The following is a 25,834-nucleotide window of genomic DNA, read 5'->3' as shown; positions in this document are numbered from 1 at the left end:
CATCTGGGTGAGGGCAAATCAGAAGCCATGGCTCACTGCAGAGGTCCGTGCACGGCTGAGGGATCTTGATGCTGCCTTTAGATCGGGGGATGCGACAGCTCTCAGAGAAGAAAGTACTGTGCTTTCCTCCTCCATCAGGAAGGCAGAATCGGAGCATTCTTAGAGAATTTACAGACACTTCTGCAATATCAGAGACACAAGGTGCACGTGGCAGGGAATTCTGAGGGTTACAGACAAGTCTACCTTGCGCGTCAGTAACTGGGATGCTTCACTCCCTGAGAGGCTGAATGTCTTATACATCAGGTTTGGTGCGCAGAACAAAGAGCTGGCGAGGAAGGCACCCCTCCTCTTCCCACCCCCCCGGGGGAGCAGACACTCCCTCTGGCTGAAGCTGAGATGATGAAGACCCTGGTCAGAGTCAACCCACACAAAACTGCAGGGCCTGATAATATACACAAAATAGAACTCAGCAGGCCAGCCAGCATGTATAGAAAAGAATACATTCGACATTTTAGCCCAAAACATTAACTGTACTCTTTTCCATAGATGCTGCCTGGCCTGCCTGAGTTCCTCCAGCATTTTATGTGTGTTTCTTGGATTTCCAGTGTCTGTAGATTTTCTCTTGTTGGGCCCTATAATATACCAGACCGGATTCTGAAAGACTACGTAGCCCAGCTGACAGATATATTCAACATCTCACTGGAACAATCAAATGTCCCCTTGGTTTTCAAGGTGGCAGCTATCTCTTTAGTGCCAAAGAATGCAAAAGTAACCTACCTAAATGATTTTCATCTGGTGGCATTAACATTAATGGAATGTTCTGAGCGCCTGGTCATGGAGCCTTTCTCCTGGCTACATTGGACCCTTTCCAGTTCACTTATCACTCAAATCGATCCACTGATGATTAATAGCTCTGCCCTTCACTCTGCCCTGTCCTTCCTGGAAAAAGGGTTTTCATAAGCCAGACTGCTGTTTATAGACTTCAGTTCTGCAACTAACACCACCATACACCAAAAACTGGTGGGTAAACAGTCCTTAAAAACGCAAACACAAGGAAATCTGCAGATGCTAGAATTTCAAGTGACACACATAAAAGTTGCTGGTGAACGCAGCAGGCCAGGCAGCATCTGTAGGAAGAGGTACAGTCGACGTTTCAGGCCGAGATCCTCCGTCAGGACTAATTGAAAGAAGAGCTAGTGAGAGATTTGAAAGTGGGAGGGGGAGGGGAGAGATCTGAAATGATAGGAGAAGACGGGGTGGGGGGGGGCGGGGAATGGAGCCAAGAGCTGGACAGTTGATTGGCAAAAGGGATATGAGAGGATCATGGGACAGGAGGTCCGGAGAGAAAGAAAAGGGGGAGGGGGGAACCCAGAGGATGGGCAAGGGGTATAGTCAGAGGGACAGAGGGAGAAAAAAGAGAGTGAGAGAAAGAATGTGTGTATATAAATAAATAACGGATGGGGTACGAGGGGGAGGTGGGGCATTAGCGGAAGTTTGAGAAGTCAATGTTCATGCCATCAGGTTGGAGGCTACCCAGACGGAATATAAGGTGTTGTTCCTCCAACCTGAGTGTGGCTTCAGAGGAGGCCGTGGATAGACATGTCAGAATGGGAATGGCAGAGGAGGCCTTGGATAGACATGTCAGAATGGGAATGGGATGCGGAATTAAAATGTGTGGCCACTGGGAGATCCTGCTTTCTCTGGCGGACAGAGCGTAGGTGTTCAGCAAAACGATCTCCCAGTCTACGTCGAGTCTGGCCAATATATAGAAGGCTGCATCGGGAGCACCGGACGCAGTATATCACCCCAGCCAACTCACAGGTGAAGTGTTGCCTCACCTGGAGGGACTGTCTGGGGCCCTGAATGGTGGTAAGGGAGGAAGTGTAAAAGTGTAAGAGATTTATTACTAACTGACTAACTTCCTATTATTCCTTACTAACTCCCTTCAGTTAGTCCTGATGAAGGGTCTCGGCCTGAAACATCGACTATACCTCCTAGAGATCCTGCTGTGTTCACCAGCAACTTTGATGTGTGTTGCTCGAAGAAACTTTGTTTCATTTCAATATACCTTATATGGTTATATACATGTATATAGTTAAATGACAATAAACTTGACTTTATTTGGCCAGAGGGTGGGTGAATCTGTAGAACTCTTTGCCACAGAATGCTGTAGAGGCCAAGTCATTGGGTATTTAAAGTGGAGGTTAATAGGTTCTTGGTTAGTAAAGGTGTCAAAGGTTATGGGCAGAAGGCAGGGATGATGGAGTTGAGAGAGAAAATAAATCGATGGGCCAAATGTCCTTATTCTGCTCCTTTGCCTTATGGTCTTATAATATTGAGATTAATAGCATAGATTTTAATGATCCAGCACTGTTATATGCCTCAGAGTATTGCAAGCACCATTAATGTGAAGTTTTGGGAGTCTGTAGATGAATATATTAGCTTTAAAATTAAATTTAAGAATTTAATTTTCTGATCACTTATTAAGTTTGCCTTCTATGTACACAATTTTTTACATAGAGAATTGGCTGTCCAATTGCACATATTTGTGGAAGATTTTCTTCTAACAGTTCACAGTAATGCCATGCATTTGTAATATTATCATGATATATGTGCATCAGTTCCCAGAAGCTAATGGGGTACTAATGCACTGATTAGCATCAGTAAGCTGTATGTTTCGGGCAGAGCAGACTAAGGTTTCTTCCATTATCAATTAGTTCGATCTATAAGTCTTGCCCACATGTTACAGACTACTATGGCAGAAGTCCCCACTTGCTTTAAAAAGGCAACAATTATACCAGTGCCTAAGAAGAATATTGTGGGCTGCCTTAATGACTATTGCCCAGTAGCACTCACATCGACAGTGATGAAATGCTTTGAGAGGTTGGTTATGACTAGACGGAACTCCTGCCTCAGCAAGGGCCAGGACCCATTGCAATTTGCCTATCGCCACAATAGGTCAACGGCAGACGCATTCTCCATGGCTCTTCACGTGGCTTTAGACCATGTCAACAACACAAATACCTACGTCAGGATGCTGTTCATCGACTATAGCTCAGCATTTAATACCATCCTGGCTGTCCGGCGATCTAAACTTAAGCTCAGTGGTGACCGCGTCTTTGCTATTTTAGCCCCTAGACTGTGGAACAGCATTCCCCTCCCTATCAGATCTGCTCCCTCCATTGAATCTTTTAAATCCAGGCTCAAAGCTTATTTTTATTCACAAACAACAGGAATTCTGCAGATGCTGGAAATTCAAGCAACATACATCAAAGTTGCTGGTGAACACAGCAGGCCAGGCAGCATCTATAGGAAGAGGCGCAGTCGACGTTTCAGGCCGAGACCCTTCGTCAGGATTATTTTTATTCACTAGCGTTTGAGTCCTCCTGATGTGGCTGATTTTTTTGGCTTGTGCCTCTGCCCTTCTGTTGTTTCTTTTGTGCCTATAAGCTGTTTGCCTTATTGGTTATGTCTGTGTTTCTTGTATTTGTGATTTTAGCTATCTGCTCTGATCTGTACAACACTTTGGTCAATGTGGGTTGTTCTTAAATGTGCTATATAAATAAACTTGACTTGACAATCCTAATTGAGAAGTTGCAGAACCTGGACCTCTGTACCTCCTTCTGTAATTGGATCCTCGACTTCCTAACCGGAAGACCACAGTCTGTGCGGATTGGTGATAACATATCCTCTTCGCTGATGATTAACACTGGCACACCTCAGGATGTGTGCTTAGCCCACTGCTCTACTCTCTGTATACCCATGACTGTGTGGCTAGGCATAGCTCAAACACCATCTACAAATTTGCTGACGATACAACCATTGTTGGTAGAATCTCAGGTGGTGACAAGAGGGCATACAAGAGTGAGATATGCCAACTAGTGGAATGTGCCACGCAGCAACAACCTGGCACTCAATGTTAGTAGGACGAAAGAGCTGATTGTGGACTTCAGGAAGGGTAAGACGAAGGAAAACATACCAATCCTCATAGAGGGATTAGAAGTGGAGAGAGTGAGCAGCTTCAAGTTCTGGGTGTCAAGATCTCTGAGGACCTAACCTGGTCCCAGCATATTGACGTACTCATAAAGAAGGCAAGACAGTGGCTATACTTTATTAGCAGTTTCAAGCGATTTGGCATGTCAACAAATACGCTCAAAAACTTCTATAGTTGTACCGTGGAGAGCATTCTGACAGGCTGCATCACTGTCTGGTATGGAGGGGCTACTGCACAGGACCGAAGTACACTGCAGGCTGTTGTAAATCTAGTCAGCTCCATCTTGGGTACTAGCCTACAAAGTATCCAGGACATCTTTAGGAAGCAGTGGCTCAAAGGCAGCGTCTGTTACTAAAGACCTCCAGCACCCAGGACATGCACTTTTCTCACTGTTACCATCAGGTAAGAGGTACAGAAGCCTGAAGGCACACACTCAGCAATTCAGGAACAGCTTCTTCCCCTCTGCCATCCGATTCCTAAATGGACTTTGAAGCTTTGGATACTACCTCACTTTTTTTAAATATACAGTATTTCTGTTTTTGCACATTTTTTTAATCTATTCAATATATGTAATTGATTTACTTGTTTATTATGTTTTATTTTTTTCTCTCTCTGCTAGATTATGTATTGCATTGAACTGCTGCTGCTAAGTTAACAAATTTCACGTCACATGCCAGTGATAATAAACCTGATTCTGATTCTGACATGTGAGATGGTTTTTGTGTTAATAAGCACATAAAGGTTTGGAATAAGTATTTTTTCTACTTTCTCAGATCAAGGGAGACTTGAGAGAAATGGAAAAGAATATGTAAACCTGGGAATGAGAAAGCAATTATGTTCATTCTGCTGTACGTTAACTTTTTGGAATTTTATTCTTTGTCTAGGTTTAAAGTTTTGGTTGTTGGAGAAGAAGGGAATGAAGGCCGGAAGCAAGATAACATAAAGAGGTAATTTTGTTTACTATTCTTATCTCAGGTTTTGCAAATCATGTATAGATTTTTAAAAGGTTTAGCAATTGGGCATTAACTGGATATCATTGATACTTGAAAAGATTTCTGTACCCATGGAAGCCAGGTTCTGGTAGATTTGTTCCAGCATATAGGTGCAGGGGAGAGGGGGCAGGAGCGAAGGTACTTTTGATCTGAAAACCCTCCCCTCAAGATAGCCAAAAATTTTTTGGTGATATTTGATCACAAACAAGAGTTCCTCCAGTATTTTGTGTGTAGTGATATTTGATGTTGTGAGATAATGTAACCCAGGTGAAAGTGTTGTCATGTCCAATGAATTTTACTTGGCCTTCCTACCTACCTTGTTAGCTGTGGCTCTTTGAGTGCTTGTCAGAGTTCTTTATTAAAAGTGCTTCTGCTTCCAATGTAATTTTAGACCCTAACCCTATTTCTTTTTGGCTTAAAAGATTTTCCTCACTCTCTGCTTTCGTAAGTTATGGTTGTCTGCAAAGAAAAAAGGCCCTCCTCCTTCACCTTGTTTGGGCTTTGCATTCAGTGTAGTCCCTCTCATCTGAAATAACACCAGCTTTTTTGGTGTAATTTCAGAGCTATAATTCCTCATCTCTGGCGATCTCTAAAATATCCTCAGTTGCCCCTTTGATAACGCCCAAAATTATTGCCCCGTGGTCAGCAATCCAGTTAAGATCTCCCGCGATTTCTTTGCATTGACTTCACTTTAAAAAAAAATGTGTGAATGATGTTTAGCAAGTTGCTCATTTTACTGTGTCACAATATTGAAACATTATTGGAAGAAAGGGGCTAAAGCAGGTTACACAGCCCAACAAGCCTGCTCCAACATTTAGTAGAGACATGGTGAATCTTAGCCTTTGCTTTACTTTCCTGTATGTACCCATAACCCTTGATTTTCCTTAAAGATCTGCCCTGGCCTTGAATATGTTCAGTGATTCACCCTCAGTAGCTCTCTGGGTACAGAATTACAGATACAAGACAACTAAAGAAGAAATTCCTACAAATTTCTGTCTACAATAGATAAACCCATTGTGCCTCAAAGGAACACAGAATCCCTTTTCTTTAGAGTGGTAAAGAAATCATAACGAATGCATCGTTGGGCACCACGGTAGCATGCCGGTTAGCTCGACGCTATTATAGCTCAAGCATCAGGAGTTCAGGGTTCAGTTCCGGCGTCCTCTGAATGCAAATTTCTACATTCCTTCCTGTGTGCGCGTGCGTTTGCTCAGAGTGCTCCACTTTACTCCCAAGGTCCAAAGATGTACCGGTTAGTAGATTGATTGGTCATTGTGTCCCGTGGTAAGGCTAGGGTTAAATCTGGGTGGTACGGCTCATTGGGCTGGAAGAGCCTATTCCACACTGTTACACTAAATAAACAAAAATAAAATAACTCTTTCCTTATGATGTAGAGCTGGCGTAATAGCACTGTCCAAATTTTAGAAGTTATTAGTAGCAGAAAAAACAACAGTGTTTTCTAAACCTCCAGATGATATGTACTTAGTGCAGACCAAGTTGTATTTCTCTGTGAATAAGAGATTCAGCAGATGCTGGAAATCCAGAGTAACACACACAAAATGCGGGAGGAATTCCGCAGCTCGGGCAGCGTCTATTGCGGGGGGGGGGGGAAGAGTCGATGATTTTGACTGAAACCCTAAGTGCCTCGTCAGTCAAGACTGTTGTGTACATACATCTATTGATGCTTCTGGACACATCTTCAGTGATGTTTCTGGAATCATCGGGTGTTTCGGGTCTTTCAACATCATACAACCTCCTCCAGGTGACCCAGCCGGGGCTGATCAGACCCCAGCTTGTATCCAGATGGCTAGCTACTTATGACTCCACGGCTCCCCTCTTTTGAGCCACAGCCATCTTGAGGCCCTCTCTGCCGCATCGGTGGTACTGTGGATGGCTCTCCTCTTCCTCTCTCCCTTGATGCCCAAAATGCTGAAGGCTCTAGCTAAGGAACGGGCTACGAATCCCCTACAACCTCCCTCCACTGGGAGACACCTCGCTCTCCATCCAGCCTGCTGACAGTTGCTGACCAGTCCTGCGTACTTGGAGAGCTTCCTTTCAAAGGCCTCCTCCAAGTTATTTTCCCATGGGACTGTCAGCTCCAGCATCACCACTTGCTTAGTAGACTCAGATACTAGGACAATGTCTGGTCGCAGGGTGGTGGCTGCAATATGGTTGAGGAACTTCAGCTGCCGTTCGAGGTCCACCAACAGCTGCCAGTCCCTTGCAGAGGTCAGGATGCCTGCAGATGTTCTTTTGGCGGGTATTGGCTGCTCCCCAGCTTTGACAAAGGCAATTTACCTTTAGTAAATTTACCCCTCTGTTTTTCTCTTGTAGCACTGACGATATCCATTATTTGGTCCTGCAAAATTTCATCCAGAGTACACTGGCTCTATCAGATATACAGATGAAATCATGTCAGTCGTTCCAGGTATTTATGCACCATTACGATCCAATAGATTCGAGTAAGAACATTGTCTTTGTATTTTTAATGACTCTTTCAATTTAAAATCTGACTTTATGCCAGGTTATGTTTTACATTGGAGTTTGCCAAAGATATGGGAAGGGGCACTCTCCATCGTCTCTTGCTCTTGAATAGTACGGAATTACCACCTGAAAGTATGCGGTGGTAATCACAACAAAATTTGCTGTGTTAATTCAGTGTTTCTCCACTTGCTGCCTAATCCGGGAAATCATTTGAAATGTGCATTTCAGCTCCTTATACAAGTGTAAAGTAAACTGAAGGTGTTTTCATGATGAGTTTCTAATGGTGTGTTAATGAATATTCAGTCACCTATCTGCACGGTTTTAAAAAAAACACTAATTTTGTGGGTATAATTGTTTCTTACAAATATTTCAAAATAGAGCTCACTTAAGCATTTTGGTATTTCGGTTACGGAAACCTTTAGACATAAGAACAGAATCAGGCCATTCGGCCCATTGAGTCTGTTCCACCATTCCATCATAGCTGATATATTATCCTTCTCAACCCCATTTGCCTGCCTTCTCTCCATAACCTTTGACATCCTTACTAATCAAGAATCTATCAATCTCTGCTTTAAATATGCCCAATGACCTGGCCTCCAAAGCTCTCTGTGGGAATGTTTGGCCACCCTGTGGCTGAACAAATTTCTCTGGTCTTATAGGTCATCCTTCTATTCTGAGAATGTGCTGTCTGGTCCTAGACTCCCCCACTATAGGAAACATTAAATATGCATTTTTGAGCCATCTGATAATCAGGGAAATTGCTTATTTGGGACAACTTGTAACGAAAATCAATCAAGAAAAGGGCTGGGATTCCCTTCATTTATTTGGGACCCTATGCCACTTAATTGGGACAGGAGACTGTTGCCGAACAGTTTCTAGCTAATGTCAGATGTGTGCACTTGTGTGACCTTTGCACACTACACCATAAAAATGTCAGTTGTGTGTGTTTGTGTTCAAAAAGCAATGATTTTTGTCACTGATGGTTGGCGGGAAATAAGCAGAAAGACAATTCAGAACTGCAGCTGTTTCAAGCATTCAGGCTTGGAGATGCTAGAAACGGCCTGGAGTAAAATGAAACTATTTCACTCCTAAAACAATTTAGGGACTATGAAGAATTTGAAGGTATTGACAATCTTCTTGAATGTTACAATGAAAATGAAGATTTGGAGGAAGCATCATCGATAGCATTGTATGAAGGCTGTCCATTATCTACACTAGGTGTCTGCACTGATTTTGTTCATTTAGTCACTCAAAAGAATGTGCCAGCGTACACTGGATGAATTCCTCTGTCGCTGACTATTAGGAACGAATACACTTTTATAGTTATCACTCAGTTAATTGGGTTAAAATGTACTGGTTCTGATGTGTCCCAATTAAACGGAATCTGTTGTATTGTGTACATATATGCAATTAGGTTAAAAGCTTAAGAAGTTACCCAGTGATATTCCCCTTGTTCTTTACTCCGCACTCTGCACCCCTCACATTGCTCCTGAAAATTAACTTATTTTTGCTTTTTCCTAGTTCTGATGAAGGGGCTCAGATTTGAAACTTTATAACTGTTGCTCTTTCTACAGCTGCTGCCTGACCTGCTGAGTATTTCCAGCATTTTCTATTTTTGTTGAGTTCACAGCTCTGATCCTCTTCATTCAAAATTCTGGATGAACTCAGCAGGCCAGGCACCCTCTATGAAAAAGAGTAAACAGTCGATGTTTCGAGTCGAGACCCTTCATCTTGGCCTAAACTATCGACTGTTTACTCCTTTCCATAGATGCTGGCTGGCCTGCTGAGTTCCTCCAGCATTTTGTATGTGTTGCTTTGGATTTTCAGCTTCTGCAGATTTTCTCTTGTTTGTGATCTTCTTTATCCCCTGGCCAAGTGCTTTGTTGAGTAAAGAAGAGAGTACTGTTACTTCACGGCTGGTTACAAATTTTTGTCCAATGTAAACTGAGTAAATATTTGGTGCATTTTGTTATGTATGTCTGGAAGAAGAATGACAAAGGAGTAGTAGGATTAAATGCTTTTACTGAATCATGTTAGGCATGGTACACGCTGGGCAACTTACAGACCAGGAGCAGTGAACCAGGCCCACTGAGACGAAAGTTCAGAGTAAAATTTATTATCAGTGTACATGCATGTCACCACATACAAGCCTGAGATTTATTTTCTGCAGGCGTACTTAGCAAATCTATAGAACAATAACTGTAAACAGGATCTGTAAACTGTAAACATCAGGAACTGTAAACCTTAAATAAACTGTGCAAATGTAGATAATACATAAATAGCAAGCATGAAATAACAAGATAAAAGAATTCCTTAAATGAGTGAAATTATAACCTTTTGTTCAAGAGCCTGATGGCTGAGAGACAGTAACTGTTCTTGAAGCTATTGGTGCGAGTCCTGAAGCAATTGTACCTTCTACCTGATGTCAGCAGCGAGAAAAGAGCATGTCTGGATGGTAAGGATCTTTGATGATGGATGTTGCTTTTCTATGGCAACGTTTCATGTAGATGTGCTCAGCGGTTGAGAGGGTTTTACCCCTGATGTACTGGGCCAATTCCACTACCTTTTAAAGAATTTTCCGCTCAAAGGCATTGGTGTTCCCGTACCAGGCGGCAATGTAGCCAGTCAGCACGCTTTCCACCACACGTCTATAGAAGTTTGCCAAAATTTTTGATGACATGCCAAATCTCCGCAGACTCCTGAGGAAGTAGAGGCACTGTCGTACTTTCTTTGCAATTATATTCATATGATGGGTCCAGGACAGGTCTTCTGAGATAGAGAGACCCAGGAATTTAAAGTTACTGATCCTCTGATGGTTACTGGCTCATGGACATCTGGTTTCCCTCTCCTGAAGTTTACAATCAGTCCCTTGGTTTTATTGACATTGAGTGAGAGGCTGTTGTTATTGCACCACTCAGCCAAATTTCCAATCTCTGCTGATTCGTCACCACCTTTGATACAGCCTTAAAAGTCCACACAAAAAGAGAGAGCCTCGTTAGGAGGCCCAGTCAATTCACCACGTGATCAGTCAGCCACGTGCACTTGCCATATTCTTGCAATCGATCCGATGTATTCTACATCTATCCTGGCAATGGTTAAGTGCACCTGTCCTGCAAACAGCTTAGCTGTTAAAGCACTAGCATTGAAACCGGAAAATCTAGACCCTGTTGAATTAACTGAATGAATAAAGCATTGAGACCCTGGGTGATGAAGATAGTGTTACTGAACTCAGCTGTGATGTTCTTTGGCTGTTAGCACAGAGATACATTAAAGCAAAACCTTTTTCGCGGTGAGCTGTGACAATCACTTGTATGTTGCTTGCACAAGAAGTTCAGTCACAGGGCCATTCAGTTAACCGTACTTTTCTCAATTTACAGCTTTTTGTAGCAATGGTTTCCACACCACTGAATGTGCAGTGTGCTTTCTACGTAAGAATAAAAATATATCCTTGTGATGACAAGATGGCACTTGCAATATATGTTGATATTTTGCAGGCAGAATCAGATTTAACAGGCAGTTCACAAAACCACTAGATATGCTTTTTCTGAGCTACGAATCAAAATTGTAGATCGTGAAGTTTGTTGTTTTGCAGCAGCAGTAGAGTGCAGTACATAAAATAACGATAATAAGAAATAGATATTTAAAAAAAAATTTAAGTAGTGCAGAAAGAGCAAAAATATGAAGGTAATGTTCATGGGTTCATTGTCTGTCCAGAGATCTGATTGTGGAGGAGAGGTTGCCTAGAACTACTCTCTAGTCTACTAGAACTAGAAGTCATGCATGGGTTAAGGGTGAAAGGAGAAATGTTTAAGGGGAACATGACTCGAAGGGTGGTGAGAGTTGGAATGAGCTGCCAGCAGAACTGGTGGGTTCAGGTTTGGTTTCAACATTTAGAAGTTTGGATAACTGCATAGTTGGGATGGGTATAGTGGGCTACGGTCCAGGCTGCAGGTCGATGGGACGAGCAGAACAATAGTTTAGCATGGACTAGATGGGCCAAAGAGCCTGTTTCTGTGCTGTAGTGTTCCATAACTTTAAGGCAAGGATCCAGTTGGGGAAGAAGATACAGAGGCCCAGGTTTTGAAGCTTTTCGATTAGCACTGAGGGGATGCTTATGTTGAACACACTATAACCTTTTTAGCTCCTTTGTTGCTTTATTGTGGTAACACACTGAAATACTGACAGTGAAACACAGTCTTTCTAAGCAAGAACGAATAAAAGGTTACACAGGTTGTTTAAAAACAAAAACAGCCACAATCCTCGCTGTTACATTGAAGTCAAAGGTTCTATTGTAAATTACATGTAAATATCTTTGGGTCAGAAATATGAGTTTAGTGTAAAATATGTTTATTTCCCTAGACTTTTCACCTTTACAAACAATACAAGGACGAAATCCTAGTGAAGGTGTTCCTGGACTTCCAGCAGAGGAGCTTGGTAAACCGCCGCAGGGTCAGTAAAGGTTTGGGTCCAAAGAAGAGCAGAGCTTTGCCCTTTGCAGCAATGTCATATCAGTTGTCGCAGACATACTACAGGTATGTAGTGGGTAGTGGGACAGTTCAACTTCTTTAAACTTTTTGAAAACAGTCAGTTTGAGTTTTACGTTGTTGATTCTGAAAACGATACTGGTTCACCAGGCACCCTGTTATAGTTAGATTTGTTACGAAGGCTCAAGAGTCTCGCCACAGAAGCACATAATACAGGAGCAGCCCTCTGTCTCCCCAGATCCATGCCAAGCACCCACTGGTGTTAATCCTACAGTGTTTCCCACTTTGTTCTCCCCATATTCTCAACAACACTCCCCTAATCCTACCACACACCCATACAATGGGGGTGATTTACAGTGATCAAATAGGCTACCAACATGCACATCTTTGGGATATAGGAGGAATGTGGAACACCAGAGGTACCCCATGTGGTCACAGGGAAAACCAAACTTCTGGAATGAATCCCACTCACTGGAGCTGTGAGGTTTTTTCCGTTTGCTGTGACACCTTAAGCTTACATAGCGACTTCTGTTGGCTGTGTCAATTAGAAACCTATTCTTGGTTACCTGCTTAGCTCTTTGGATCTGTGTTCAATTAACATATACACTCAGTGGCCATTTTATTAAGTACCTCCGGTAGCTAATAGAATATGTTCATGGTCTTCTGCTGCTGTAGCCCATCCACTTCAAGGTTCGACATGTGGATTCAGAGATGCTCTGCTACACACCACTGTTTTAATGGCTGGTTACTTAAGTTACTGTCAATGTCCCATCAGCTTGAACCAGTCTAGCCATTCTCCTCTGACCTTTCTCATTAACAAAGTGTTTTTGCTCGCAGAACTGCCGCTCATAGGATTTTTGTTTTGTTTTTTGCGCCACTCTCTTTAAATTCTAGAGACTGTTGTGGGTGAAAATCCCAGGAGATCAGCAGTTTCTGAGATGCTCAAACTAGCCCGTCTGGAGCCAACAATCATTCCACGGTCAAAGTCATTTAGCTCTCTTTTCTTCCCTATTCTGATGTTTGAGCAATAACTGAACCTTTTGCATGCTTTTACGTATTGAGTTGCTAATTGGCTGGTTAGATATTTACATTACTAAGCAGGTGTACCTAATAAAGTGGTCACCAAGTGTAGAAAACTCACTGTTACTTTGTTAAAATGTTTACTTCAAATTCCTGACCTCAGAGTTGAGCTACTGTGCAAGAGGAAAGAATTAGATTAATCATAGTGGAGGCTTAAAGATTGGCGCAATATCCTGGGCTGAAGGGCTTGTACTGTACCCTAATGTTTTATGTAGGGGTAACACTTATTCCATTTGCAAAATAATATTTGCTTGGTGGAGGACTGTCTTTACCCTCTGTTTAACGACACCTGTGTTGGTAGGCACAATTACTGCATCAATTATTAGCAGTTTTGAGCTCCAGTCGACTAGATATTGTTTGACTGCATTGAACTTTCCCGTTAGTTTGCCTAGGTTTTGCTGTCCATAAGACATAGCAGCAGAATAAGACCAAGCAGCCCATTGAGTTTGCTCCACCATTTCCATCATGGCCACATTATTAACCTTTTTCAAAAGCATTCCCCTACCTTCTCCCTGTAACCCTTGATACCCTTACAATCAAAGACCTATGAGCCTCTGCTTCAACTATACCCAGTGATTTGTCATCTACAGCCATCTGAAGCAATGAATTCCACAGATTCACCACCCTCTGCTAGAGAAATTCCTCTTTATCTCTGTTCTAAAGGGACATCCTTCGATTCTGAAGCTGTGCCCTCTGATACTAGACTCTCCCCCTATTAGAAGCATCCTCTCTGTGTAGGCCTTGCAATATGAATGAATGAAATTTATTTCGGTCAGTACAAACGTAACAAAAAGCATCATTATTCAATAGATTTCAATAAGATTCCCCCCCCCCCCCCATTCTTCTAAACTTCAGTAAGTACAGGCTCAGAGCCATCAAACACTCCTTGTACATAAATCATTTCATTCCTGGGATCATTCTGGTGAATCTCCTCTGGACCCCCTCCAATACCAGCTCATCCTTTCTTAGATAAGGGGCCCAAAACTGCTCAAGTGCAGTCTCACCGATGCCTTATAACGTCTCAGAATTGCAACCTTGCTCTATATTCTAGTCAAAGAGCAAGGTAGGTTGTTGCATTGGTTCCATCTATTTCAGATGTGTTATGCTGTTTTTGCTTGGTGTTCTGAAAGTTCCTGGGTTTTCTAACATTTCACATGGATGATTTGTTCTAGGCACTTTGTCTGGCGGTTTCCAAGTAATATTTGTTCTGAATCGTATAAGTTTGTGCAGAAACTGAAGAGTGCAGGAGCGGCAGATCTCCCCAACGTCTTTTCATTCCAGGACAAAGATGGGTCCACTAAGGCTGATATGGTCACCTACCCTCTGGATGGAAATGGTGGCTGCTGTGTAGCTACGATATCCTTGTTTATCCTTGGTTTGCTCTCTTTCCACGTCTCAATCCCTGAGCAGATTGTGGTTGTGGACAGTATGCTGGTAGATAATGAAGTCATAAAAAGGTACATGTATCAGGTTTTCATAGATGAATATTTCCCCAAGCCCATTTCCTACTGTTATTTATGATTTTTGGTAGTTTTGTACTATTGGGTGAAAATGTTTGGGTCCAGACATGTGCTGACAGACTTTTTATCAGTGTTCAGATACGTGTTAATTAGATTCAAAGTGAGATTTGATTTGGCAGAAAGCTGGTGCTTTCATGTAATCCAAATTTAATTTGCATTTTTATTCCGAATTTTACAGACAGTATTTTCTAACCTATAGTGATGAGAATAGCTTTAAACTGTGAGGCCACACTCAGGTTGGAGGAGCAACACCTCATGTTCTGCCTGGGTAGCCACCAAGATGGCATGAACATCGATTTCTCTTTTTCAATTCCCCATTCTGGCTCCCCTCCTACCCCTTCCCTTCACCTGGCTATCACCTCCCTTTGCTGCCCCTCCTCCCTCCCTTTCTCCCATGGTCCACTCTCCTGTCAAATTCCTTCTTCAGCCCTTTACCTTTTCCACCTATTATCTCTCAGCTTCTCACTTCAGTTCCTCCCCTCCCCACCCACCTGTCTTCACCCTTGTCTGATCTCACCTGTCACCTTTCAGCTTGTACCCCTTTTCCTTCCCCCCACTTTCTTATTGTCTTCTTTCCATCTTCCTTTCCAGTCCTGATGAAAGGTCTTGGCCCAAAACATCAACTGTTTATTCCCTTCCATGTATGCTGCCTGACCTGCTGAGTTCTAACCCAGGGTTCCAACCTTTTTTATGCCATGGACCCCTACCATTAACCGATTGATCTATGCACCTCAGGTTGAGAACTCCTGCTTTAAACGGTGTTTACATTTTTAGTAATTGTCTGGTATTTTATACCAGGCCACAATAGACTGAGTGACTACTCTATCAAGCATCATGAGTAATCAGTGTATTCATTATTGCAATGATGTTCATAGTTACAGGTGTTAAAGCCTGGGTGCTATTTTAGGTAAAGTGTTGACAACCTAGTTGCAGTCAGGTGTAACTGTTGTCCTGAATTTTGAGAGTAAGTGACTGCAAATCCCAGATTTAGAATCAGATTTATTATCACTGACATATCTGTAAAATTTGTTGCAGCAGTACGTTAGAACAGATGAAAACAATAAATTACTGTAAGAAACATAATTTTAAATTAAGTAGTTCATAATGAGAGGAAAAATAGTGAGGTCATGTTCATGATGTGGTTCAGTGTCTAGTCATAAAACTAGTAGCAGAATGGAAGAAACTGTTCCTAAAACGTTGATTGTGTGTCTTCAAGCTCCTGTACCATCTCCTTGACAGTAGTAATGAGAAGAAAGCATTTCCTGGGTGATTATGGGGGGGGGGGGGTCTTTAATGATACCGCTTTTTTGAGGGATTGCCTTTTGAAGATGTCCCCAGAGCTGGGAAGGCTAATGCCATGATGCAGCTGGCTGAGTTTGCAACTTTCTGCAGCCCTTTCCCATCCGTTACAGTAGCCCCTCCGTACCAGACTGTGAGGCAAACAGTTAGAATGTTCTCCACTCTGCATCTCTAGAAATTTGCTAGAGTATTTGGTGATATACCAAATCTCCTGAAACTCCTAATGAAATATAGCTGCTGCTGTGACTACCTGATAATTGCATTAATATGCTAGGCCCAGGATAGATCCCGTATATCCCATACGCAGGTGTCCCCAGCTTCAGGATTCCTTCATGCATGGAAGTAGAAACCCTGAATTTGTTGACTTTCTTTCTTTTTATTAAGCACAAAATGGATTTAATATGAAGCCTGGCATCAGTGTGCAAAGTTGTGCAGTTCCTAAGCGCTAATTGTTGAGAACCGAATGATCATATAGCTCATCATTGGCTGAGTACTTCTCACGCTTTAGCTCAATTGGACATTTGAGTTTTTAAGTAACTAACTCTGCTTTCATATGTGTTAGGTTGGGGAAGGAAAGCATCGAAGATGATGAGGAGGATGAGCTAGAAGATGTTGGAAGTAAGCCCAAATTTGAAGTGAAGGCTCCTCAGGCCTCGCATACTAATTACTTGCTAATGAGAGGGTACTATGCACCAGGCATCGTGAGCACACGCAACCTTAATCCAAACGACAACATTGTGGTAAACTCCTGTCGGGTGAGGTTAAAAATCCGTTCAACGCCAGCTGAAGGAAGCTTGAGCACCCATGATGGTGAGTCATTAAGTTTTAGAATGCTATTTCTTGTGTTGTCATAACTATTGAACCTTTCAGTTTATATGTCTTATTTATCCAAGATTGTTCAGTTAGAAAAATTGCTCAATCATTTGCACGCCAGAGATTGTGAGGAGTAGTTCGATAGTGGGAGCGGGTTTTAAAAAAAGCAAGTGGGGCCAGTCAGGATATTCTGCTTCTGAGGTAGTGGGGTAATTAGGCATGCAGCAAAGACCAATAAAAATAAATTAGATTTAAGCAGAGCAGCCATTGTGTGACTGGGACAATATTAGGGAGGGGATGTAATGTTTCCTATAAGGCATTGATTGGTCAGATTGTACTTGGAGTACTGTGAGGAGCTTTGGGTCTGATATCTGGCATTGGAGAGGGTCCAGAGGTATTTCACGAGAGTAATTCCAAGAATGAAAGGGTTAACGTGTGAAGAGCATTTGATGGTTCTTGGTCTGTTCTGGCTGGAGTTTAGAATAATGAGGGAGATCTCATTGAAACTTTTCAAATATTGAAAGGCCTGGATAGAGTGGATGTAAAGAGGATGTTTCCTAATGTGGGGGAGTCTCGGACCAGAGTGCACAGTCTCAGAATAGAGGGACATAAATTTAGAACTGAGATGAGGAAAAATTTCTTTAGTCAGAGTGTGGTGAATCTGTGGAATTCATTACCATAGGTGGTTATGCAGGTATAGTTGATATATTTAAGGTGGAGGTTAATAGTTTCTTGATTAATCGGTGTCAAAGGTCATGGGGAGAAGGCTGGAGAATGGGGTCGAGAGGGAAAATACATCAGTCATGATGGAGTCGTGGAGCAAACTCGATGGGCCAAATGCCCTCATTCTGTTCCTGTGTCTTATGGTCTTGTGGGAAATTGAGACCTTGGCTCAAGGAGCTTCAGTGAGGAGAGCAGAGGCTGTCTGTATTTTATTTTTGGATAATTTAGTTTCTTTCCTTATTGCAGTTAGAACAGTGGGGATGTCAGGCAGAACAGTGGAATGCTCTTGTGGGATTTGGGAAGGCAGAGAGATCTCCAGCCTCCCGGATGACAGCATGTGCAAGAAGTGCTTCCAGCTGCAGACCATGTTAGGTAGCAGAGTTTCTTGTTCTGTTACCATCATTTGTAGTATTTACAATCATAGTTAACCCATTAATAATAGTTATAATTATAGTTTTGGCCTTTATCTGAATGTTTTTGTCTATCTGTTTTGATAAATACAGTTATATCTTTCTCTCATGGCAGATTTAGCCACTTTGTTTCAGACAGACACAGGACCAGCTGCTCTCCCTCCGTCATTCACAAAGGTGTTTAAACCCAGCACTTCTGAGTATGGAGGAGAGAAAGTTCAGAAACACTTTGAAGAGGAGCTCGGGTACAGCCCTGAGGATCTGGTGGCCGTGCAGGAGATCTCCCGTGCAGTTGAAGAATGCTCCAGCTTTGGGATTGAGATAACAACATTAGCTCAGAGATTTGCTCAGTATGAAGAGGTCTTGAATGCTAGGACCAGGACTTTAAGGCAATACTTACAGGTTTGTTTAAATGTAAAAATATTTCTAGGCTGTTTCTGGTTGATTGAAAGTTTCTAAATATAAATTGTGATTGCCTGTTTATGAGTCTAGTAAATGGGTAAGCCTACATTACATCTGTATTTTGTGTAACTTGGTAATGTCCTTTTGTAAAAAGCAATACTATTGTTAGCTGTCAAGCCATTTAGGTTTATGAAAGTGTGTGTTCGCTCGAAGATATCTTTTTTTTTAAAATGTGCTTATTTTAATTCTGAAGTTAAAGGTATCACTTTTGGTCTAGTGTTAAATAAAGACAAGTCTCACTACCTACAAAATGCTGGAGGAACTCAGCAGGTTATTCAGTATCTATGAAAAGTCATTGTTTTGGGCCAAAGCCCTTCATCATGACTGGAACAGAAGGGGAAAAGCCAGAATAAGAAGGTGATGGGTGGAAAAGGCTGAAGAAGGAGGAGTCTGGTAGGAGAGGAAATTGGACTATGGGAGGAAGGGAAGGAGGAGGGGCTGATAGATGTCACTACCTGCTGGCAGCCAGTTGTTTATTCAGTATCAAGCTTTGATGTGACTGCGTCAGGAATATGGTGTACGAGTATGCTGACACTACTGAGTGTGGGTTACACACTCAGAGTGCTGGAGGAACTCAGCAGCTCAGGCAGCATTCATGGAAAGGAATAAAAGGCTGAAGTTTTGGGCCGAGGCCCTTCTTCGGGACTGGAAAAGAAGGGGGAAGATGCCAGAATAAAAAGATTGGGGGGGGGGATGGTGAAGGAGGACAAGCTAGAAGATGATAGGTGAAGTCAGGTGGGTTGGGGGGCGTGAGGGAAGAAGTAAGATGCTGGGAGACGATAGGTGGAAAAGGTGCAAATGGCTGGGGAAGAAGGAATCTGATATCTGATAGGAGAGGAGAGTCGACTGTGGGTGAAAGGGAAGAAGGAGGGGCACCAGGGAGAGGTGATAAGCAGGCAAGGAGAAGAGGTAAGAGGCCAAAGTGGGGAATAGAAGATAGGGAAGCAGTGGTGGGGGGGGGGGGAAATACTGGCAGAAGAAATTGATGTTCATATCATCAGGTTGGAGGTACCCAGACAGAACATGAGGTGTTGTTCCTCTGCACGGAGAGTGACCTCGTCTTGGCCGAAGAGGAAGCCATTAACCAATATGTTGGAACGGGAATGCGATAGCAATTAAAGCTGTTGGCCACTGGGAAATTCTGCTTATTGTGGATGGAGTGGAGGCCCTTGACAAAGTGGCCCCCCGATTTGCATCGGGTGGCACCAGTGTAGAAGAGGCTGCATTGGGAGTTCCAGATACAATAGGTGACCCCGACAGACTTGTAGGTGAAGTGTTGTTTGGGGCCCTGAATGGAGGTAAGGGAAGAGGTGACTAGGTAGATGCAGCATTTCTGCAGCTTGCAAGGATATATGCAGGAGGGAGATTAGTGGGGAGGATTGAATGGAGAAAGGAATCTTGGAGGAAATGATCCCTGTGGAAAAGGGAGAGTAGGGAAGAGGTAAAGGATGGTGGTAGAATCCCATTGGAGATGGCAGAAGTTTTAGAGAATGATGTGTTGGTTGTGGGGACTCATACGGTGGTAGGTGAGAACCAGAAACCTGAAGGGAGGGTTGATAGAGGAGGAAAGAATCCAAAACTCATGGATGCCTAAAGATAGGACACTAACAGAGGGAAAACTGATCAAATTGCAGGAATTCTTTGTGATTTAAAATGAGTTGGAGTGCATGAGTTAAATGGTTGAAGAGTGGTTTGTTAAACAATTGAAACAATTTTGCAGTTTACTTGAGGTTTGATTCATCTTACAGGATTTGATTGCATTGGACCAAGTGATCGAAGTCGGCAGCTCGACGACGCGGTTAGTTGCAGTAACGCATGCTTACCCATGGATGCTTCATCCATTTTGTGTTTGGAAGAGTAACGAGAAGTCTGTTTCTCTCCCTGAGAGGGGATCCAAACCTAGCAGTGAAATGAGCCGTTCAGAGACTGACACAAAAGACATTGTGCCGAGTAATCTCACTGAAGCACAGCAGATGGGTGTAAGTCGTGATCTTACTACTACCATCACAAAGGAAGGTGTTGAGCAGCACAATTCTGAGTGCACAACTACACAGAATGAGCCAGTTTGTTCAGGTCAAACATCTTTTGTGACTGGAAATAGGAAAAGAACTACTGAAGAAACTGAAGCTGAAGCAACTGACCCCGAGCATCCTTGTAAGCGATCTCGGGAAAGTGAACCTTCTGAACTAAGCTTGGATTCCTCAGATTTGCAAAAGAGCACAACAGATGAAGCAAAAACCAGCCTCTCCCAACATCTGTCGCCCTCTGCCTCCTCACTGGGAAGTAACCCAGATCAGCAGACTGATCCAGGGAGGCCAAGCAGCAGACAAGATCAAGATGGAGATGAGAGCTGTGAGGGGTTTAACTCTTCAGGTGATGTTAAAGGTCTAAACACTTCTTCAGAAATGACTGCTGAGGAGGATCATGGTCAACCAGGCCACCAGTCTGCGACAGATGACAAAGCGAAGCCCACGTTGAGTGAGGGGCACACTGAAACAATCCACCCTGAGGATGGGCAAGTTCTCAAAGGTGATAAATCTGCAGTGAATCCTGAGAAGAGTTTACCACATGACCAAAATCCTCAAGTAAGCAGGAGGCAGGACAGACCTGGTCTTCAGAAAGAAGGTAATTTGAGTCTACAGAGCTTGCATTGTGGTAACTACTCTTACACATATTGGAACATTAGGTGTTGTCACTTTAAACTGGTCTAGTTTATGGAATACAAGAGACCAGAGTTAGGCCATTTGACACATTGAGTTTGCTTCGCCATTCAATCATGGCTGATTTATTCTCCCCGTAACCCTTGATACCCTTACTAAACAAGAATCTATCACCCTCCGCTTTAAATATACCCAATAACTTGGCCTTCATGGTCATCTGTGGCAATGAATTCTACAGATTCATTGCCCTCTGGTTAAAGAAATTCCTCCTCACCTCTCTTCTAAAGGACATCCTTGTGTTGTAAGGGTGTGCCCACTGGTCCGATTCTCCCCCACAAAAGGAAAACTGCTCTCCACATGCACTCTAGGCTTTTCAATATTCGATAGGTTTCACTGAGATTCCCTCTTCACTCTTCTGATGAGAGATTTTTATTCCCCTGTCTAGATGCTGCCTGACTTGCCATGTTCCTCCAGTATTTTGTGTGTGTGTGTTGCTCCAATTTTTGAAATGTTTCATTGATTATTAATTGCAGCTTCTGTGATGCTTATCACGGTAAAGCTCCTTAAACATTCTGGTGTTAGGATTATCTTTATAACCTACTATGTTGTAACATGGTCCAGAAACGTGAACGTAAACAGAACTCTGAAATGTCCGCCACGGAGCAACTCAGAACCATAGTTAGTGAGGAGAACAGGCGTGACTACCTTCTGCATCCTTCTCACTCTCCAGCCCTTGCCTCACTGGCAGGAAGTTGAGTAGGATGTGACGGGTCTAATTCGAGAGTTGGGGTCGACAGTGCAGGGAATTGGCTGCAGTGTCCCATGACCACTGGTGCTGCTGGGTATTTGGGAGTCAGCGAATTTAAAGACTTATGGTAATACTGTTGGATTAGTGATCCTAAAATCTGAGCTAATGATCCAGGGGTGAGTTCACAGTAGCTGGCCAATTTAAACGCTGTCAATGAAATAAAACTGCAACTAAAAAGAATAAAGCTTTTGGGCAGCTCGGTAATGTAATCTTTGGAATTGTGGAATTCTCTGCCACAGCAAACTGTTGAGGCCAGTTCATTGGCTATGTTTAAGAGGGAGTTAGATATGGCCCTTGTGGCTACAGGGGTCAGGGGGTATGGAGGGAAGGCTGGGGCGGGGTTCTGAGTTGGATGATCAGCCATGATCATAATAAATGGCGGTGCAGGCTCAAAGGGCCGAATGGCCTACTCCTGCACCTATTTTCTATGTTTCTATGTAATTATTAGCATAAAGCTGATACAGCGCCAGCGACCCAGGTTCAATTCCTGCCGCTTGCCGCTGTCTGTAAGGAGTTGTACGTTCTTCCCTTAACAGCGTTGGTTTTCTCCGGGTGCTCCGGATTCTTCCCACATTCCAAAAACGTACCGGTTAATAGGCTAATTGGTCATGTGGTTGTAAATGGGAGGCTCAGGCTCGTTGGACCTGTTACTCTTTTTTTTAAAAAAAATTATTAAAATAATATAAATGTATAAAATGTTTTATTATATTACTTAAAAACAATAAAATGTAATATGAATAAAAGAATACACCAGAGATTAGTAAGGGCATCGCATCCAGAATTTTTTTAAAAGCATCAAAGTGTGTAATTTTAGAAATCCTCTGGTTTACCAGTGTCTTTGGAGAAATTTGCTTTCTGCGCAGTGCTGTGTTTGGCTATGTGACTTGAGACCCACAGCTGGGTCACAGATGCCTCTTCACTGTTTTTTGAAATAGCACAGCAAGACATTCTTCTCCAAGAATAATAAGGAAAGGGCAGTAAATGCTGAAACAAGAAAAGAATGGTGGAAATACTCAGCAGGTTGGGTAGCATCTGTGGAAGGAGATATGGTAAGGTTTCAGGCTTGGAATCCTTCCTCAGAATGGGGAAGAAACAAAAAAAAACACAATTTACTTTTCAGTAGGAGAGAAGATAGCAGCTAAAAGTCAAACAGTGAGGATCTGAAGTCACGTAATTAGGTAGAGCAGGGAACAGGTTTACTGTAAGAGCACTCGGATACACCAGATCTTTTTATTATACTTCTGAAGCATTCTTTAATTTGAAGTGTTTTATTATTTGTTACTGCCGATGTTTTTTGTTTGTTTTGTTTTACGTTCTTAATATTGGAGGGTAATGTAATGGGTGACAGGTGACACATTGTCCAGAATAGAAACTGTTCTACATAATTCACAAACACCATCATTGAGTTGTTGTGTTCGCTTTAAGAGACTTTTATCTGATGTAATGATGTCAGTGTAAGGCAACTGCTTTTGGTTTGTTTGCAATGGAAGTAGAGGGTTACAGGTTTTGCTAAGCACATAAAACAACTCTCACTTGTTTTATTTGTAAAATCCTGCAATTTTTTAAAATTCCAAGTTCTTTTTCCAAAAAAAATTGTAATTTTTATAAGTTCCACTCAGCCCATTGAGTTACTCTGCCATTCAATCAATTTTAGGTGATTTATTCTTTTAAAATTACTGATTTTTTTAAAAACCATTTTAATTCCAGATATAGAGAAAAGCAGCTTAAAATGGATGGAAATTGCCAGGAACTGAAATGAATTTCTCTTTCCCAGCTCTGATGAAGGGACCCCAAGCTGAACTGTTTACTGTTTCTCTTTTCACAAATTATATGTGACATGCTGAGTATTTCCAGCAACTTAATTTGGAGCCCTTTGACTTTATTTTACCATTAAATGCTGATTTTATGAGTGAAGAGAAACCACATTGCCTCCGCCTGCCCCATTGCCTCCGTTGTCCTAAGGAAAATTTACATTTGATTGTAAATAGCTAAAGCAGACAATGATTTGTGACCTTTCTTTTAGCCATCTGAAGCTTCCTATATCCTCTGTTCATTTGAGTTTGTAATCTAAAGGCATTAGTTCATTTGTTTGATACCTTCAGAAGCACTGGATTTGTATGAAGAATAACTTTAAGGAGAGGACATGTTTGGCACAGCTTTGTGGGCCAAAAGGCCTGTATTGTGCTGTAAGTTTTCTATGTTTCTATAAGAGACATCTCAATTTTCTTTAAACATCTTGTTTTGCAAAAACATTTTATTTCTGATCCATAGTCTTTTATTTTGATAGCTCTTAGAATTAAAATTAAAATTGCTTTTAATCTTTCACTGTAGGAGATATGGTTAAGGAGGATGTCAAGATGGACAGTATCTTGCAAACCGAATCAGACAAGTAGGTGTTTAATATTATTACGATCATACGTTTTAAATGAAGATGGGAAATCTCTAATCAAGAAATAGTGAATCTGTACTTGAGCTTGTGTGATAATGAAGTGTGCTGTTAATGACCAGATCTCAAATAATTTTGATAATATCAGCCTGGTCGTACACAAACGGGCTCTGCCATCTATTAACTTGTATGTCTAATCAGGACCCTGACATGAATGGAAATGCACTATTTCAGGAAGTTTTAATACATTGAATAGAGGCTTTCATAGGTCCCCAAGCCCAGCACATCGGCAGCATCCCACCAATCTTGTCAGGCACCCCTTCTTACCCAGGAAAAAGTATAATCACAGGATTCCCATATCTTGGTCATGACAGTACAGTTCTACAGTAGTGCCCAGGACAACTTCCCAATAACCAGCAGAGTACTGGTGATCCAGGTGGGATGAGATGAATTGAGTTGATTGCCATTGTAAAGTATTCGTAGTTATTCATTAGCAAAATAAGACGGCAAAGGAAAATCTATATTTTAAAAGATGCCATTCTCATGAAATAACTAAATTTCTTGTTAAATCTTACAGTGAATATGAGAAGATTAGTTTTTTCTGCCATCCCTGGAGGATTGTTGATGGGAGCCTGAATAAACCTGTGTGTAAAGGAATGATAGAAGCTGTCCTGTACCATATAATGGCAAAACCTGGGATCACAGAACAGAAACTATTAAGCTACTACAGTGCTGTACTGCAGCCTGTAATTGTGAGGGAATTACTGCGGGTGAGTTTTTCATATTGGTAGATGGAAATGGTTTATAATGTGAACTCCATTGGGATTTCAGTCCTGATATTTAATGTCTTTCTATAGGGAATGTAGTTTCCAGTAATCAGGCAGTCCTAAGTCCATTTCTTAGCTATGAAAAGTTAATTGGCTGGAGGAACTCAGCAGGTCAGACAACATCTGTAGAGGGGAAAAGTGGTCAATGTTTTGGATCAGGAGGTTAATTAAGTTTTATTCAGATTTTCTTTGGGAAGGCAAGACCAAATTTGCCAGAATGAGCTTTTAGCTGCTTTTATTTTGTTACAAGCAACATCTATTAAACAGGAGATGGTGTTTTTGCAATATTTGTTATACTCTCTTCATCGGGTTTTTTTTGTGGGGGAGTTCCATGATTTCAACACGACCAAACAACTTGGTACTTCCATGAAAGGTTCTCACGTCCATTATGTCTGTAGCAGTGTGAATAGAAGATTCTGCAGATGCTGGAAGTCTTGAGCAGTGCACACAAGCTGCTGAGGAACTCGGCAGGTCATATTACAAGCAAGCATATTATATTTGCACAGTGCCATTTATAAACTGGCAACAGTGGGAACCACTTCACAGCTAATGACATACTTCTGAATTGAAATCATTTGCAGAACACAGCAGTCTGTCCAAGGGGGATAAATATTTACTCCCACCTGAAAGAATAAGACCTTGTTTAACATCACATCTATAAGGCTGATTTGGACCATGGGAGAAATTTGGACAATGTACTACTTCAACACATTTGTTTCTTTGTTCAGTCATTTACTAATTTGATTCACAATTGTTGAGTAACCCCAAGTAATGACCAAAAGCTGCATCCCACAAGTTGTGTAAAACTTAGATGTATTATTTCTGCCAATCAGGAGAACAAAGGCTTAAATATTCAGGTTAAAAAGTTGTTGGGGAAATGATGCCCATTGTC

General features: G+C 42.1%; 1 protein-coding gene across 2 annotated transcripts in view; it reads left to right on the top strand.

Moving 5' to 3' along the window:
• Window positions 1-25,834, top strand: part of LOC134352096 (general transcription factor 3C polypeptide 1-like) — an 80,463-nt gene that overhangs the window by 53,496 nt on the left and 1,133 nt on the right. For both annotated transcript variants that reach the window (XM_063059279.1, XM_063059278.1), the window contains exons 28-36: window positions 4,879-4,941; window positions 7,321-7,414; window positions 11,830-12,002; window positions 14,207-14,491; window positions 16,416-16,663; window positions 17,915-18,201; window positions 20,010-20,886; window positions 24,061-24,118; window positions 24,693-24,885. In XM_063059279.1, the coding sequence (XP_062915349.1) occupies window positions 4,879-4,941; window positions 7,321-7,414; window positions 11,830-12,002; window positions 14,207-14,491; window positions 16,416-16,663; window positions 17,915-18,201; window positions 20,010-20,886; window positions 24,061-24,118; window positions 24,693-24,885 (2,278 nt within the window). The remainder of the gene's footprint in view (window positions 1-4,878; window positions 4,942-7,320; window positions 7,415-11,829; window positions 12,003-14,206; window positions 14,492-16,415; window positions 16,664-17,914; window positions 18,202-20,009; window positions 20,887-24,060; window positions 24,119-24,692; window positions 24,886-25,834) is intronic.

The sequence above is a fragment of the Mobula hypostoma genome, chromosome 9 (genome assembly GCF_963921235.1).
Source record: "Mobula hypostoma chromosome 9, sMobHyp1.1, whole genome shotgun sequence".
Taxonomy (NCBI): Eukaryota; Metazoa; Chordata; class Chondrichthyes; order Myliobatiformes; family Myliobatidae; genus Mobula; species Mobula hypostoma.
The sequence above is the reverse complement of the archived record's forward strand: the minus strand, read 5'-3'. Positions and strand labels throughout refer to the sequence as shown.